Here is a 19,051-nt window from a genome sequence, read left to right on the forward strand (position 1 = left end):
AGCACCCCGTCTGCCCACTTTTTAATTGGGTTATTTGTTTTTGGGGTGCTGAGTTATATCAGATCTTTATATATTTTGGATACTAACCCTTTATTGGATATGTCATCTGCAAATATCTCCTCCAATTCTGTAGGTTGTCTTCTACTTTTGTTTCCTTCACTGTGCAGAAACTTTTTATTTTGATGTAGTCCCAATAGTTCATTTTTGCCTTGTTTCCTTTGCCTCAGGAGACATAATTAGAAAAATGTTGCTATGGCCAATGTAAAAGAAATTACTGCCTGTGCTCTATTCTAGGATTTTATGATTTCATGGCTCACATTTAGGTCCTTATTTTGAGTTTATTTTTGTGTCTGGTGTAAGAAAGTGGTCCAGTTTCATTCTTTTGCATGTAGTTGTCCAGTTTTCTCAACACCATTTGTTGAAGAGACGGCCTTTTTTCAAATGCATTAGCTTGCCTCTTGTTGAAGACTGATTGACCATATAAACATGGGTTTATTTCTGGTCTTTCTATTCTGTTCTATCGATCTATGCATCTATTTTGTGCCAGTACCATATTTTTTTGATCACTACAGATTTGTAATATAACTTGAGGTCTGTAATCGTGACTCCTCCAGCTTTTTCAAGACTGTTTTGACTCTTTTGTGATTTTATACAAATTTTAGGATTGTTCTAGGTCTTTGAAAAATGTTGTTCATCTTTTGATAGAGATTTCATTAAATCTGTAGATTCCTTTGGGTTGTATGGACATTTTAACAATATTTGTCCTTCCAATCCATGAGCATGGAATATCTTTCCATTTCTTTGTGTCCTCTTCAATTTCTTTCATCAGTGTTTTATGGTTTTCAGAGCATAGGTGTTTCACGCCCTTGGTTCATTTTATTCCTGTGAATTTTATAATTTTTGGTACATTTTTAAAAGGGACTATTTAATTTCTTTTTGCTGCTTTATTATTAGTGTATAGAAATGGAACAAATTTCTGTATATTGATTTTCTATCCTGCAACCTTAAATTCACTTATCAGTTCTAGTAGTTTTGGGTGGAGTATTGGGTTTGCTATATATGGTATGTCATCTGCAAATAGTGAACATTTTACTTATTCCTTACCAATTTGGATATTTTTCATTTCTTTTTGTCTGATTCCTGTAGCTAGGATTTCCAGTATTATGTTGAATTAAAGTGGTGAGAGTGGACATCCCTGTCTTGCTCCTGATCTTAAAGAAACTGCTCTCAGTCTTTTATCATTGAGGGTGTTGTTAGCTGTGGGTTTTTCATATAAGGCCTTTATTATGTTCAGGTATATGCCCTACTTTATTGAGGGTTTCTAGCATATTGTACTTTGTCAAATGCTTTTCTGCATCTATTGAAATGAGGATATGGTTTTTATCCTTTATTTCTGTGATATGATGTATCACGTTGATTGCTTTGTGATTGTTGAACTACCCATGCATCTGGCAATAAAACCTACTTGATCATAGTGAATGATTTTTTTATGTATTGTTGCATATGGTTGGCTGGTATTTTGTTGAGCATTTTGGCATCTATGTTCATCAGTGATATTGGCCTGCAGTTCTTTTTTCATAGTGTCTTTATCTAGTTTTGGTGTCAGGGTAATGCTAGCCTCATGGAATGAAGCTAGGCAGATTTCCTTCCTCTTCTGTTTTTTGGAATAGTTTGAGAAGAATACATATTAACTTTTCTTTAAGTGTTCAGGAGAACTCACCGGTGAAGCCATGTGGTCCTGGACTTTTGTTTGTTTGGAGTTTTTTGATTAGTGATTCAATTTCATTGCTGGTTTTTGGTCTGTTCAAATTTTCAATTTCTTCCTTATGCAGTTTTGGGAGGTTATATGTTTCTTGGAATTTATCTATTTCTTCTAGGTTCTCCAATTTGTTGGCATATAATCATTCTCTTATAATTCTTTTTATATCTGTGGTATCAGTAGTTATTTCTCCTCTTTCATTTCTGATTTTTTTTTTTTGAGTATTCTCTTTCTCAATTTATTTGCTTGTTGATGTATTGACTTTGATGAGTACTGCTATAGGTTTGTCAATTTTGTTAAACTTTTTTATTTTTTTAAGATTTTTATTTATTTATTTGACAGAGAGAGACACAGCGAGAGAGGGAACACAAGCAGGGGGAGTGGGAGAGGGAGAAGCAGGCTTCTCGCGGAGCAGGGGGCCCGATGTGGGGCTTGATCCCAGGACCCTGGGATCATGACCTGAGCTGAAGGCAGACACTTAAAGACTGAGACACCCAGGCGCCCCAATTTTGTTAATGTTTTCAAAGAACTAGCTCCTGGGAAACGCTTCAGATCTCCTTCTAGTCTTAATGATAGCCTTGCTGGATAGAGTTGTTGTTGGGTTTTTTTGGCATATTTTTTTCCTTTCAGCATTTTGAACATATTATGTCCCTCCCCTCTGACCTGCAAAGTTTCTTGCTGAAAAATCAGCTGATAGCCTTATGGGGTTTCTCTAGTATACATTTGTTTTCTTTTCTATATAATTGTTTTCTTTTCTCTTGCTGCTTTTAATATTCTTTTCTTTTTATTGTTATGTTAATCACCATACATTACATCATCAGTTTTTGATGTAGTGTTCCATGATTCATTGTTGGTGCATAACACCCCGTGCTCCATGCAGAACGTACCCTCTTTAATACCCATAACCAGGCTAACCCATCCTCCCACTCCCCTCCCCTCTAAAACCCTCAGTTTGTTTTTTAGAATCAATTGTCTCTCATGGTTCGTCTCCCCTTCTGATTTCCCCCCTTCATTCTTCCCCTCCTGCTATCTTCTTCTTTTTTTTTTTTTTCTTAACATATATTGCATTATTTCTTTCAGAGGTACAGATCTGTGATTCAACAGTCTTGCACAATTCACAGCACTCACCATAGCACATACCCTCCCCAGTGTCTATCACCCAGCCACCCCATCCCTCCCACCCCACCCCCGACTCCAGCAACCCTCAGTTTGTTTCCTGAGATTAAGAATTCCTCATATCAACTGGAGGGTATTATGTTGAGTGAAATAAGTCAAAAAGAGAAAGACATGTATCATATGATCTCACTGATATGAGGAATTCTTAATCACAGGAATCAAACTGAGGGTTGTTGGAGTGGGGGGTGGGGTGGGAGGGATGGGGTGACCGGGTGATAGACACTGGGGAGGGTATGTGCTCTGGTAAGCGCAGTGAATTGTGCAAGACTGTTGAATCTCAGATCTGTACCTCTGAAACAAATAATGCAATATATGTTAAGAAAAAAAAAAAAGAAGAAGAAGGTAGCGGGAGGGGAAGAATGAAGCGGGGGAAATCGGAGGGGTAGACGAACCATGAGAGACGATGGACTCTGAAAAACAAACAGGGTTCTAGAGGGGAGGGGGATGGGAGGATGGGTTAGCCTGGTGGTGGGTATTGAGGAGGGCACATTCTGCATGGAGCACTGGGTGTTGTGCACAAACAATGAATCATGGAACTCTTCATCTAAAACTAATGATGTAATGTATGGGGATTAACATAAGAATAAAAAATAAAAAAAAAGAATTCCTCATATCAGTGAGGTCATATGATACATGTCTTTCTCTCATTGACTTATTTCACTCAGCATAACACCCTCCAGTTCCATCCAGATCATTGCAAATGGCAAGATCTCATTCCTTTTGATGGCTGCATAATATTCCATTATATATATATACCACATCTTCTCTATCCATTCAATCTGTCGATGGACATCTTGGCTCTTTCCACAGTTTGGCTATTGTGGACATTGCTGCTATACACATCGGGGTGCACGTACCTCTTTGGATCCCTACATTTGTATCTTTGGGGTAAAAAGCCAGTAGTGCAATTGCTGGGTTGTAGGGTAGCTCTATTTTCAACTTTCTGAGGAACCTCCATATTGTTTTCCAGAGTGGTTGCACCAGCTTGCATTCCCACCAACACTGTAGGAGGGTTCCCCTTTCTCCACATCCCTGCCAACATCTGTCATTTCCTGACTTGTTAATTTTAGGCATTCTGACTGGTGTGAGGTGGTATCTCATTGAGGTTTTGATTTGGATTTCCCTGATGCCGAGTGATGTTGAGAACTTTTTCATGTGTCTGTTGGCCATTTGGATGTCTTCTTTGGAAAAATGTCTGTTCATGTCTTCTGCCCATTTCTGGATTGGATTCTTTGTTCTTTGGGTGTTGAGTTTGATAAGTTCTTTATAGATTTTGGATACTAGCCCTTTATCTGATATGTCATTTGCAAATATCTTCTCCCATTCTGTCGGTTGTCTTTTGGTTTTGTTGACTGTTTCTTTTGCTTTGCAAAAGCTTTTTATCTTGATGAAGTTCCAATAGTTCATTTTTGCCCTTGCTTCCCTTGCCTTTCTTGATGCTTCTAGGAAGAAGTTGCTGCGGCTGAGGTTGAAGAGGTTGCTGCCTGTGTTCTCCTTTAGGATTTTGATGGACTCCTGTCTCACATTTAGGTCTTTCAACCATTTGGAGTCTATTTTTGTGTGTGGTGCAAGGAAAGGGTCCAGTTTCATTCTTCTGCGTGTGGCTGTCCAATTTTCCCAACACCATTTGTTGAAGAGACTGTCTTTGTTCCATTGGACATTCTTTCCTGCTTTGTCAAAGATGAGTTGCCCATAGAGTTGAGGGTCCATTTCTGGGCTCTCTGTTCTGTTCCATTGATCTGTGTGTGTGTTTTTGTGCCAGTACCATACTGTCTTGATGATGACAGCTTTGTAATAGAGCTGGAAGTCCGGAATTGTGATGCTGCCACCTTTGCTTTTCTTTTTCAACATTCCTCTGGCTATTCGGGGTCTTTTGTGGTTCCACACAGATTTTAGGATGATTTGTTCCATTTCTTTGAAAAAAGTGGACGGTATTTTGATGGGGATTGCATTGAATGTGTAGATTGCAGGTAGCATTGACATCTTCACAATATTTGTTCTTCCAATCCATGAGCATGGAACATTTTTCCATTTCTTTGTGTCTTCCTCAATTTCTTTCATGAGTATTTTATACTTTTCTGAGTACAGATCCTTTGTCTCTTTGGTTAGATTTATTCCTAGGTATCTTATGGTTTTGGGTGCAATTGTAAATGGGATCGACTCCTTCATTTCTCTTTCTTCTGTCTTGCTGTTGGTGTATAGGAATGCCACTGACTTCTGTGCATTGATTTTGTATCCTGCCACTTTACTGAAGTCCTGTATAAGTTCTAGCAGTTTTGGGGTGGAGTCTTTTGGGTTTTCCACATAAAGTATCATATCATCTTCAAAGAGTGAGAGTTTGACTTCTTCTTTGCCAATTTGGATGCCTTTGATTTCTTTTTGTTGTCTGATTGTTGTGGCTAGGACTTCTAGTACTATGTTGAATAGTAGTGGTGATAGTGGACATCCCTGCCGCGTTCCTGACCTTAGGGGGAAAGCTCTCAGTTTTTCCCCATTGAGAATTATACTCATTGTAGGTTTTTCATATGTGGCTTTTATGATATTGAGGTATGTACCCCTCTATCCCTATACTCTGAAGAGTTTTGATCAAGAAAGGATGCTGTACTTTGTCAAATGCTTTTTCTGCATCTGTTGAGAGGATCATATGATTCTTGTTCTTTCTTTTGTTAAATTATTGTATCACGTTGATTGATTTGTGGATGTTGAACCAACCTTGCAGCCCAGGGATAAATCCCACTTGGTCATGGTGAATAATCCTATAATGTACTGTTGGATCCTATTGGCTAGTATTTTGGTAAGAATTTTTGCATCCATGTTCATCAGGGATATTGGTCTGTAATTCTCCTTTTTGATGGGGTCTTTGTCTGGTTTGGGGATCAAGGTAATGGTGGCCTCCTAAAACGAGTTCGGAAGTTTTCCTTCCATTTCTATTTTTTGGAACAGTTTCAGAAGAATAGATATTAATTCCTCTTTAAATGTTTGGTAGAATTCCCCTGGGAAACGATCTGGCCCTGGGCTTTTGTTTGTTGGGAGATTTTTGATGACTGCTTCAATTTCCTTAGTGGTTATAGGTCTGTTCAGGTTTTCTATTTCTTCCTGGTTCAGTTTTGGTAGTTGATACATCTCTAGGAATGCATCCATTTCTTCCAGGTTATTTAATTTGCTGGCATAGAGTTGCTCATAATATGTTCTTATAATTGTTTGTATTTGTTTGGTGTTGGTTGTGATCTCTCCTCTTTCATTCATGATTTTGTTGATTTGGGTCATTTCTCTTTTCTTTTTGATAAGTCTGGCCAGGGGTTTATCAATCTGGTTAATTCTTTCAAAGAACCAGCTCCTAGTTTCGTTAATCTGTTCTGTTCTTTTAGTTTCTATTTCGTTGATTTTTGCTCTGATCTTTATTATTTCTCTTTTCCTGCTAGGTTTAGGCTTTATTTGCTGTTCTTTCTCCAGCTCCTTTAGGTGTAGGGTTAGGTTGTGTATTTGAGACCTTTCTTGTTTCTTGAGAAAGGCTTGTATTGCTATATACTTTCCTCTTAGGACTGCCTTTGCTGCATCCCAAAGATTTTGAATAGTTGTGTTTTCATTTTCATTGGTTTCCATGTATTTTTCTAATTCTTCTTTAATTTCCTGGTTGACCCATTCGTTCTTTAGTAGGATGCTCTTTAGCCTACATGTATTTGAGTTCTTTCCGACTTTCCTCTGTGACTGCGTTCTAGTTTCAAAGCATTGTGGTCTGAAAATATGCAGGGAATGATCCCAGTCTTTTGGTACCGGTTGAGACCTGATTTATGACCTAGGATGTGATCGATTCTGGAGAATGTTCCATGGGCACTAGAGAAGAATGTGTATTCCATTGTTTTGGGATGGAATGTTCTGAATATGTCTGTGAAGTCCATTTGGTCCAGCCTGTTATTTAAATTCTTTATTTCCTTGTTGATCTTTTGCTTAGATGATCTGTCCATTTCCGTGAGGGGGGTGTTAAAATCCCCCACTATTATTGTATTGTTGTCGATGTGTTTCTTTGCTTTTGTTATTAATTGCCTTATGTAATTGGCTGCTCCCATGTTAGGGGCATAGATATTTACAACTGTTAGATCTTCTTGATGGATGGACTCTTTAGGTAGGATATAGTGTCCTTTCTCATCTCTTATTACAGTCTTTCATTTAAAATCTAATGTGTCTGATACAAGGATTGCTACCCCAGCTTTCTTTTGGTGTCCATTAGCATGGTAAATGTTTTTCCATGTCCTCACTTTCAATCTGGGGGTGTCTTTGGGTCTAAAATGAGTCTCTTGCAGACAGCATATAGATGGGTCTTGTTTTTTAATCCAATCTGATAACCTGTGTTTTGATTGGGGCATTTAGCCCATTTACATTCAGGGTAACTATGGAAAGATTTGAATTTAGTGCCATTGTATTGCCTGTAAGGTGAGTGTTACTGTATATTGTCTGTGTTCCTTTCTGGTCTATGTTGCTTTTAGGCTCTCTCTTTGCTTAGAGGACCCCTTTCAATATTTCTTGTAGGGCTGGTTTCATGTTTGCAAATTCCTTTAGTTTTTGTTTGTCCTGGAAGCTTTTTATCTCTCCTTCTATTTTCAATGAGAGCCTAGCTGGATATAGTATTCTTGGCTGCATATTTTTTTCATTTAGTGCTCTGAATATATATCATGCCAGTCCTTTCTGGACTGCCAGGTCTCTGTGGATAGGTCTGTTGTCAATCTAATGTTTCTGCCATTGTAGGTAACATATCTCTTCTCCCGAGCTGCTTTCAGGATTTTCTCTTTGTCTCTGAGACTCGTAGGTTTTGCTATTAGATGTCAGGGTGTTGACCTATTTTTATTGATTTTGAGAGGGGTTCTCTGCCTCGTGGATTTTGATGCCTGTTTCCTTCCCCACATTAGGGAAGTTCTCTGCTATAATTTGCTCCAGTATACCTTCTCCCCCTCTCTCTCTTTCTTCTTCTGGGATTCCAATTATTCTAATGTTGTTTCGTCTTACGGTATCGTTTATCTCTCAGATTCTGCCCTCGTGATCCAGTAGTTGTTTATCTCTCTCTTTCTCAACTACTTCATTTTCCATCATTTGGTCTTCTATATAACTGATTCTCTCTTCTGCCTCATTTATCCTAGCAGTTAGCACCCCCATTTTTGATTGCATCTCATTAATAGCCTTTTTGATTTCAACTTGGTTAAATTTTAGTTCTTTTATTTCTCCAGAAAGAGTTTCTCTAATAACGTCCATTTTTTTTCAAGCCCAGCTTATATCTTTAAAGTGATGATTCCGAACTCTAGATCTGACATTGTACTAATGTCCGTATTGAGTAGGTCCCTAGCACTCATTACTACCTCTTGTTCTTTTTGTTGAGGTGATTTTTTCCATCTTGTCATTTTGTCCAGAGGAGAATAGATGAATGAGAAAACATAATGCTAACAGGGTAACAACATCCCCAGAAAATATACTCTAAACAAATCAGAAAAGACCTGAAGCCAGGGGAAAAGAAAGTGAAAGAAAAAAGAAAAAGAAAATGATAAAAGCAAACAAAAACAGAACAAAACAAAAAATACAGAATATGATCAAATATGATCAGGCTGGTTCATAGATCAGTGCCCCACACTAGATTTTGGGTGTATTTTGGTCTGTTAGAAGACAGTGCCTCCCAAAATTTTAAAGAAAGAAAAACTTATATACGTACAAAAATAAGGGTTGATATGATGAAGTGATGGAATATGACTCTAAAGATGAAAATTATAAAAAAATTTATTAAAGGAATTGATAATTTTAAAAAAACAAAAAAGGATTAAAAAAAAAAAAAGAGAGAGAATGTGATCAGGCAGGAGACCAGAACAAAGCCATATACTAGAGATTTAGGGTATATTTTGATCTGTTAGAAGAAACTGTATCTCAAAATTTTAAAGAGAGAACAACTTATATATATAAGCCAAAAATAAGGGTACCTACTATGAAGGGATAGAATATGACTCTAAAAATGAAAAATAAAAATGTTTGTTTAAAAAAAGGGATTGAGGGGCACCTGGGTGGCTCAGTTGTTTAAGCGACTGCCTTCGGCTCAGGTCATGATCCTGGAGTCCCAGGATTGAGTCCCGCATTGTGCTCCCTGCCCAGCAGGGAGTCTGCTTCTCCCTCTGACCCTTCCCCCTCTCATGCTCTATCTCATTCTCTCTCTCAAATAAATAAATAAAATCTTTAAAAAAAAATTTAAAAAAATAAAAAAGGGATTGATAAGATGTTGGTTGACAAGGGAAAAAGAAAAATTCAAAGAAAAAAAACTTAAAAAAAAATTAACTTTGAAAGACTAAAGAATCATGGTAAAAAAGCCATGAATTCTATGTATAGTATTCCCCTAGCGCTGGAGTTCTGCCGTTCTCATTGATCGGTAAACTTGGTCTTGGCTGGCTGTTCTTGCTGATCTTCTGGGGGAGGGGCCTGTTGCCGTGGTTCCCAAATGTCTTTGCCGGAGGCGGAATTGCCCTGCCCTTGCCGGTCCAGGCTAAGTTACCTGCTCAGGTTTGCTCTCGGGAGCTTTTGTTCCTTGCAAGCTTTCTGTACAGCTTTGGAGGCCGAGAGTGAAAATGGCAGCCTCCCAATCTCCGCCCAGAGGAGCCGAGAACTCGGGGCCCCACTCCTCAGTGTGCCCCCAGAGAAAAGCAGTCAATCACTCTCGTCTCCCTGGTCTTAGGTCACACTCTGTGCTCACCTGGCCTGTGACCGAGCGTTTCTCTCTGGCACCCGACCCCGTGTGGAGTCTCCAAACCCCGATGATCCCTGCAGTGCGCTCCCGTGCCGCTCCTCCCCGGGGGAGGAAGGGGAGTCTCCCTGGATCTGCCACTTGTCGGGTCCCTTGTTGTGGCCCGACTGTGCTGCAGATCACGGGTTATGGCAACGCCGAGCTGAGAGCCCGCACCTCGGTTCCATCTCTGCAGCTGGCTTCCCCGCTCTGATAACCTGGAGCTCTACTGCACTCAGACACCCCCAGTCTTCCTATGACCCCGAGGGTCCTGAGAGCACACTGTCCTGTGAGGGTTCCACCCCCTGCTTAGCCACTGGAGTGACGTCCCTCAGCAGAGCCGACTTCTAAAAGTTCCGATTTTGTGCTCCACCGCTGTATCACTTGCCAGAAGCGGCGTACAGAGGCCCCCTCCCCCGCAGTCTATCCTCCCGAATATCACCTCTGATTCACTTCTCCGCCTGTCCTGCCTTCCAGAAAGTGGTTGCTTTTCTGTTCAGAGTTATTGCTATTCTTTTCTTTGATCTCCTGTTGAGTTTGTAGGTGTTCAGAATGGTTTGATCCCTGTCCAGCTGAATTCCTGAGGCCAGAGGAAATCCAGGTCTCCTACTCCTCCTCCATCTTGCTCCGCCTTAATAATCTCTTTATTGCTACTTTTTGCCATTTCAGTTACTTTGTGTCTTGGACCTTCTTGGATTTAGTTCAGAGGGGGCTCTCTGTGCCTCTTGGATATGGATGTCTATTTCCTTCCCTAGATATGGGAAGTTTTCAGCTATTTCTTCAGATAAATTTTCTGTACCTTTTTCTCTCTCTCTTCTCCTGGGATCCCAATAATGTGAATGCTGTTGATTTAAATCTATTCTTGTTTTGTATAACTTTTTTTCTCTCACCTGCTTAGTTTGATTGCTTTCAATTACTCTGTCCTCCAGGTCCATTCTTCTTCCTGTGGTCTACTATATTCTGTCTAGTGTGTTTTTAATTTCATTTATTGAGTTCATACCGATTGTATTTTTTTTCTGTGTTTTCTTTAAGTTTCTCAATGATGTCCTCTACTCTTTTCTCAGGTCCAGCAAATATCTTTATGATCATTACTTTAAATTCTCTATCAGGTGTATTACTTGTGTCTATTTCAGTTAGGTCATTTGCTATGATTTTGTCCTTTTATTTGTGACCTACTTCCTTTTCTCATTTTGTCTAAATCTTTATATCTGTTTCTGTATGCTAGGAAAGTCAGCTATGTCTCCTGCCTTATGAAGGAGAGGTCCTGTAATGCAGTGTCTCCAGTTCACCAGAACCTGGCACTTGAGGGGTGATTCCTATGTGTGTTGCGTATGCCCTGCTGTTGTGGCCGAGTTGCTTTTTCCTTCAGTCCAGTCATCTGCAATGGCTTTCTTTGCCTGTGGTGGGCAGTGCTTGGTCTTTTTTGTGTTAGTGGGCCAGTCTTGGGCTGCCTTGGTCTTGAGTTTTGTGAGACCAACCATTTGCCAGAGGTAACAGTAGCACCAAACTGCAGGATGCTTACCTGTTTTGTCCCCCTGAGAAGCTTTTATTGGTGGGCAGGGCCTGTAGTCAGACCAGCTGTCTGTCCCTTGCCCACTGCTGGGGCCATAGGTGGAGTGGTGTGTGTGGTTATCTTCTCCTGTTCCTGTGTCACTTTGGAGTGGTGCTAGCCCCTGTTGGTGTGCTTGCACATTGCTGGGCTTGTGGCACCTCTTTGGAAGGGCTCTGGCTAAGAGCATTTTGGAGGGGTTGACTCTGCAAAGGGGAAGGGTCCACAAACTCTGTGGGGGGAGGGGATCTGCATTCACTAAGACTAAGGCCAGCCTGGCTGGAGAGGTCAGATCTGAAGTGCAGGGGGTGAGGGAGGTGCAGGGCATGCAGTGTTATCAAGGAGGGAGTATCTGGGCTTCTCTGATTCCTGCAGGTCGCCCTGTGTTTATGCTGGTAGGTGGAAGTAGGTAATGGTGCCCACCAGCTCCTGTTTCTGAAGAAGTCTCTCAGGGGTCCCTGACCTTCCATCACACTCGTGAGATTACTGAAGAAAGCCCCCTTCTGTATGCCCCAGGCATTTTTCAAACTGCGGCTTCCATGCTATATCTCTGTGGGCTGTTTGTTATGCTGTCTCTTTAAGGGCGGGGACGGATTCCTCTTGCCCTCCAGGTTCTCCCAGAGCTGAAACCAATTATTTTTATAGTTTCAGGTTTTGAGTCTCTTTGGTTGTAAGAACTCATGAAATTCAGCCCCTCTGGCTTTCAAAGTCAAATGTTTGGAGAGTCCACACAGGGAAGACAAATTCCCCTGTATGAGAGTACTTCTCTCCCCTCTCCATTCCAGCAGCATCCCTCCCACCCACAGACAGCCCCATGTGTCCCTTTAGTTGTGGAATTTGTTCTCCTAGTCTTCCTGTCATTTTCTGGGTTATTTATACTGATGTAAATGTTACCTAGTTGTATCCCTGAGATGAATTGTGCTTTGGGTTGTCCTAATCTGCCATCTTTTCTGGAATTCTTCCATCATCATCTTAAAGATTTTGCTCTATTTTTTTCTTCTTTCCTTTCTTTTCTCTTCCTTTCCTTTTTTTTTTTTTTTTCCTGATGAGACCTTTGCAGTAATTCTTGCCTTCACTACCATGTATGTAATGTGTGGATATATAGGTGTCCTTTTATTTTTGATGATATAAGGTTTAATTTGTTGTGTTTTTAAATCACCTTTTCTGTTGGGATACATCTCGCTTGAGGTTTGTTGAGCAATTCTATACTTTTCATCTTATTTGGATTTGGCCATTATTTCATCAAATATTTCTTCTTACGTGCCTCCCCTTTTGACTCTAGTTAAAAACATCATATATATACGATGGCCTGCATTATACCATATATATATATATTATATATATATATACACATATATGACTACATTAACTAGGCTCTGTTCATTTCTTTCATTATCTGGAGGTTTCTATTGATGTTTCAAGTTCACTGATCCGTTTTTTATAGTGTCTAATTTGCTTTTAGTATTTTCCAGTGAAGTTTGTATTTCAGATTTTTTTTTTTTAAGGATTTATGTATTTATTTGAGAGGAGAGAGAGCACACGCAGGGGGAGCGACAGGCAGAGGGAGAAGCAGGCTCCCCGCTGAGCAAGGAGCCCAATGCAGGACTCGATCCCAGGACCCTGGGATCATGACCTGAGTGGAAGGCAGATGCTTAACTGACTGCACCACACAGGCATCCCAATTTCAGATATTTTAAGTTCATGAAGTTCCTTTAAAAAATACCCCATTTATATTCACACTGTATTCATTTTTTCTTGACTTTCAAAATCATATTTATAATAGTTGGTTTATTGTATTTGTCAGAAGGTTCCATCTCTCTCATTTCTGAGTCTGTCTGTTCACAGTAGCTTTTTTTCCCCAGTTATGAGTCACATTTTCTAGCTTCCTCACACACCCAGTAATGTTTTACTGGATTCTGACCATTTACAGTGTTTTGGATTTTATTCTATTATTTTGGAAGTTGTTGGACTTTGTTCCAGCAGGTGTTTAGGCTCTTTGCAGGCAGCTAAATCATTTCAATACTTTTAAAAATATCTCATTTGGTGTAGGTTTGGGTGATCTCTGCTGTGTGACTAGCGTAGCCCTACTACGAAGGCATGACTCTTGTGGGCTGTCTCCTGCACATTCCAGTATTCTTTTTTTTTTAAGATTTTATTTATTTATTTGAGAGAGAGAGAATGAGAGAGAGAGAAAGCACATGAGAGGGGGAAGGGTCAGAGGGAGAAGTAGGCTCCTCGCCGAGCAGGGAGCCCGATGTGGGACCCGATCCAGGGACTCCAGGATCATGACCTGAGCCGAAGGCAGTTGCCCAACCAACTGAGCCACATTCTGCCTGGTTGGAACTTTTAGCACATGCCAGCGCTTTTGAAGCTCTGGCCTTTCCCAGATACATGCTCAGCTAGGGATTTTCTGCAGTAGACTCAAGATGATCCCCTGAAGCCCTATTAAGATTTCTGGGCTCTTTTCTCCATTTCTTCTCCTCTTTTCCAGTGTATTTGTCCATGTTCTCAACATTCCAAAATCTTCAGCCTTTCTGAACTCCAATGTCCATCCTCATTCTGACTCTAAGATACCATTACACTCTTCTTGCATTGTTCTTCATTGCACTGAGATTCAGAAAATGATTCCAGCCAGAAAGCCAGGGCAATTACAACATTATTCTTCCAGGGATCAAAGTCCTACCTTGACTATTGTCACATACTTGAAAATTGTTTGTTTTTTATATATTTTATCCAGTTTTTCTCTTTTCCTTCCCCCCCCCCTTCCTTTCTGGCAACAGGCTGTTTCTACTTTGAGTTACTCCATGGCCAGAATACAAATTTATTTTTTAATTGTCAGTGGTTTATCATTGATACTTTAAATCCAAACTCCTTAGAGTAAAACATAAGACTTTTATGACCTGTCTCCAGCTTGCCCCTATTGCCTATATCCTTTTTCTTTTTTTCTTAAATGTTTTGTTCCAGCCACATGGGACAACCTTTATCTTGCATGTTTGAATATTTTTATGCCTTCATGTTAGTATGTTTACATTCTTTTGCCTTTCTGCTGACTTGCTGTCTTGGAATTATGTCCACTTCTGTCAGAGAAATTATCGTATTCTATTAGAACCATCTAACTTTGTTTCCTGCACTGTACTCTGAATTCTACATGTGATTTCAGGCACATCAGACCACATCTCTTGTAAATAAATGTCATTTGTTACAATACAGATTTGGGAAATGAGATGTTCTCAGAGGTTTATTCTATCCCTAAAATGTAAGAAGTTTTAGATTACCTAAAGAGCATATTTTCAAGGAAGCTATCATAAACATTCAGTTATAAAATTTAAAATGTGAATACTTAAACTCTGTATACTTTCACCAAAGATTCAGCATTTATAACCTAAGAACGATCATAAAAATGCACTTAATTGTGGATAAAACCATTTGTTTTGTATTTAGAGGAAGCCAGTGTCACCTGATATTTGCTAATAACTACAATAGGACAGCTTTTTGAAGAATAAATCTTAGTAAATTTTTACCTTTATACCTCTAACTAAACTACAGATCTTGTTGACTATTTTTTTAAATAAATGAACAATAGTTTATTGTATTAAAATGACTGACAATTTAATAAATGGATACAGCCAGAGGCACCAATATGAGTATACTAATAATTTCTCATGGTTTCTCTTAATTATCAAATGTCAGTGATAAACCTAATTACATGTATTTAGGGACAGTTGAGAAATTTTTACTTCTAAATCAAAGGCTACTCATTTATTCATGGGGAAAAAAAAAATCCATGGTCACAGGGAAATAAGTTCTATTTAAGGAAAAAATATAGGAAATACTAAAGCCATTTTTGAAAATATTAAGAGCAGACAGCTTTTTTTTCACGATAAATTTGCAAAACACGTAATACGCAGTTTTTTTGGTGAAATAGTTTGAAGAGGAAGGAATGTTAAGACATGGTTTTAAGCATGGGATTGAAAAGAGAAGAAAATGAAAACAAAACTGGGAAGAAGAAAGGGAGAGAGGATGAGAACAAGAGATGGGATGGAGAAAAAGGAAACAAGCATATATGCAAAATTAAGGAGAAAGAAAATGGTAATGATATGAGACAAAGGACCTTTGAAATATTAACTAAGTAAAATTTTGCATATTTATACCTTAACTCACTGAGCATTTTAATGAAGAGTTTCTTTTTCATTATAAAAGTAATATATATAAAAAAAAATACTTGTTCATTGCAGAACACCAGGCAAATATTCAAGAAGAAAGAAGAAAAATCACCTGGAAGGCTGCTAGCCAAATGCAAGAATTTTAACATTTGTGAGCATTATTTTCTTAAATTTTTAGATGCATTTTCAAACAGCTTTGTTAGAGTGGCATAAACATTTGGACTCCTTAATCACTTGGAACTCTAGCTTAAACATTTTTGAAGAACTTTTGTCAACATTTTTAATCCTAGTAGGAAACTGATAGTGACTTTATTAGAATGATTTGATAACATTTTAATTAAGAACTATTTACAAATATATGAACAATGGGCAGGAGTTCATAAGGGGCAATCTAGTAACCCAGGGCTTAGGACTGTGGCTAGGCCTGCAGGTCAAGGGCAATGAGTAGCAATAGGTCTGTGAGAGATCCATGGTGACCTTCAGCTAGGAGTCCTGGCAATCTTGGGTAATTCCACAGTGATAAGTAGCCCTGGAAATATAGATACACCAAAACTACTTTTCTCCCTATCTTCAGTCACCCATGGGATTCACTTTAGCTAGAATCTAACTGGTAGCCAAATGGTAATAGAACCTAAGTCATCTGTATAGATTACTTTCTGGGCAGAAACCAAAGGGGGAAAAAACAGAGATCCAATGGTTCTGGAGGGACAAATGGAAGATATTCAGGGCACTAATTAATATTCCATTAAAGTTCATTTACAAATCCCCCTCTTTTATGTTTTTTTCATTATTGTCAACAGTGCTATTAGGTTTTCTCTATTTAGAATTATTTCCTCAGTAAAAACCATTAAGAGGAAATATGCCAGGTACATAGGTATAAAAGATTTGTGACTTATTTTTTCCAAGAGATTGCAACAATTTATATTTCTACCTGCAAGTTATGAGAGCCTTACTATATCCTTCTTAGCAATGTAAATTTTTTGATGCTGTTAAGTTGTTTGGCAAATTACACGGCAAATGTTTTACTCTGCATTTCTTTGATAACCATTGGGTTTAAAGGTGTCCATGTTTGTTAAATTTATTTTCATTTTCTTTTCATACCCTGTTCTATTTCATGTGGCCCCCAGATGTGTTATTAATCCAAGATCCATTAACCAAAAGATTTTAATCCAAGATCCATTAACCAAAAGATTTACTTGAAACTGAATGTAAGTTTTTGAATAGCACCTCACCACTGCTCACTTTTTGTTTTTCTTGATGCTGAGATGATAATTGGCTTATAAATGGGAAAATTAGATTTCATTTATACAAAAATATTTCACTATTTGCCACAGAAATTACTAGGAAACAACATTGCCTTGTAACAGTAGAATAAAGTTAATTAAAATCAGATTGGAAATTTGGCAGAACATGCAGTATAACACAAATCGTTCCCAGTTATTCAGTGCATCCTGTGTTGCAAATATATCTCTTCATAAAAAATTCATTTGCTAATTTCCCTACAAGAAAATTTATCCTATGAGAGATTAATTTGTTTCAGATCTCACAAAATGTATATAATGAACTCATTTTATATACTGATTTTAATCTATAAAATTCAACCTTCTATTTTATCCAATATACTGTTTTGTTGTTTAATACTAAACAGATTTAATTTGCTCACCATAACCTCTTTAAGGTTTATACTGATAAGTAGAAACTAAACAATGTGCTCACCTATTTCCAACCACACAAAACCCCATTACAGATTTGCACTTTTGTTTTTTCATAGAATAAAGAGGAAGTCTCCATATGTTGGAATTTAAAGAATATGAATGAATGGTCTTCCTCTGTTCTCTAAAAATAATACAGATGTGAAGGACAAAATCACAATAGAATAAGTTGCCATCATATGGTAGTGATAATGAGGTAGGGAAGCTGGAGGGAATCCATTTTGGAAAGGCTATGTCTCTGCTGTTTTTCTGGTAGGCCGAATTTCTATATTTTGCTTCTGAACAAGCCAACGAAGCTATGTTCACTTCAAGGGGAAAGCAAGAGTGAATCATTCTTTTTTCCTAGGCCCCAAGCACGTAATAAAATCTAAGAAGAGCTGGATACCAAACATGTTCCAGAACATTAGCTTCAAACAAACTTCTGCTGACACTGGCATCAATACCTCCTACCTTCGATGATTCATGAAATAACACCTGTTACTCACCTCTCATCATCTTTGATTGGACCCTACCCTGGATTCCTAAAGGAACACATACCCTAGATCTTTTCTAATATAAACCCCTAGCCCCAAGCACTGATGAGACTCATTGTCCTTTCTAAGTCTCCTAGACACTCTGCTATTCTTAAACTCTGTTTTCACTTTCTCCAACTCACATTTGATTTCTATCCAGTGTGAAGCCAGGGACCCCCTCCAGTCTGCCGTCATCAGTTACAAATCCTGTTCTGGAGTCAGACTATTTCCTATGCTTCCTGGCTCACCTACCTATTAGGATGAATTAAGCAAGTTATTTTACGTCCCCGTGACTCGGTTTCATCTTTAAAAGAGGATAATAAAATTAACTATATATCAGGGGGTGTTCTGAGGATTAAGTTCATAAATATAAGCCTAATTTATTAGATCATAGTAGCCTAATGTAAATCATTAGAGCATTAAGAGTATTGATTGAATAAAATTGAAAGAAGGCAAAGAAACATAGGAAGAAAGGCAGGAAGCAATCTTGCTAGTCATTTTTAAGATTACCTCAACCACGCATTTACTTACATACTCTACTGTAATTTCATAAACACATTGACCATATTTTACTAGCAGAGTCCACCCAACCTTGGTTATATTGCTTGATAGAGTAGGTGCTCACTTAATAGATGATGAACAGTTAAATGCATAAAAGAATAAATGAATAGATAAAACTAGGAAGCCCTGGATATCTGGAACAAATAGGATACAAAAAATATATTTATTTTTCATATTTTTCCCAAAAGTACACAAAAAACATTGTAGGAATAATCTATATGAGACCAAGGAAAAAAATGGACCAGAAGCGTACCTAAATGAGCCTTATCAACCAGTCTTCACTAAATTTAGATATAGTAGATACCCTGTTCCAGACATGTAAGATCCAATTCCAGCTGTAACTTGGCTCAAACCACTTGCTTTACGGTTTCTCCTACATAAACAAAGTCAAATTGATGGTACCTACACATTTCTCTCCATGCTGGAAACTCCTTTGAAAAAGGTTTTATAAGAGTATGACATTCAGAATAAGTAATACCTAAGACCAGTGCCTGCCATGACTGTCCCACGTCGTCATGTTTGTGTACTTACTTGCTGGGTTGTCCGTGCTATGTAGACTGATCACTGGGACACCTGGGCCTGGATTTAAAAAACATGTATAAAAAATATGTATAAATATTTTAAAGACATCTAAGTAATAATTATTGGAAAGGCTACATGACAGTTACTTTTTTCCAAATTGAAGCATTTCATAGTTAAAACATAATTATGAAACAAACCACATAACTAGATTTCATTCCTATCTACGGATATTTTATTCAGAAAAGAACATATGGGGAAAGGAACCATTTGCAAAGATTGTTAAGATTTCCCCTTCTCCAAAATGCCCTATCCTTCTATAATTCTATGGTACCCAGTCTTATGCTCCTTA

At 38.4% G+C, this 19,051-nt stretch overlaps 1 protein-coding gene across 1 annotated transcript in view; it reads right to left on the reverse strand.

Moving 5' to 3' along the window:
* Window positions 1-19,051, reverse strand: part of DPP10 (dipeptidyl peptidase like 10) — a 131,447-nt gene that overhangs the window by 51,869 nt on the left and 60,527 nt on the right. Inside the window, exon 10 of the mRNA XM_064586433.1 lies at window positions 18,712-18,759. Within this exon, the coding sequence (XP_064442503.1) occupies window positions 18,712-18,759 (48 nt within the window). The remainder of the gene's footprint in view (window positions 1-18,711; window positions 18,760-19,051) is intronic.

Source organism: Mirounga angustirostris, unplaced genomic scaffold (assembly GCF_029215605.1).
Source record: "Mirounga angustirostris isolate CCGP_5_RB_7025 unplaced genomic scaffold, mMirAng1.0.hap1 SCAF_3, whole genome shotgun sequence".
NCBI classification, from domain to species: domain Eukaryota; kingdom Metazoa; phylum Chordata; class Mammalia; order Carnivora; family Phocidae; genus Mirounga; species Mirounga angustirostris.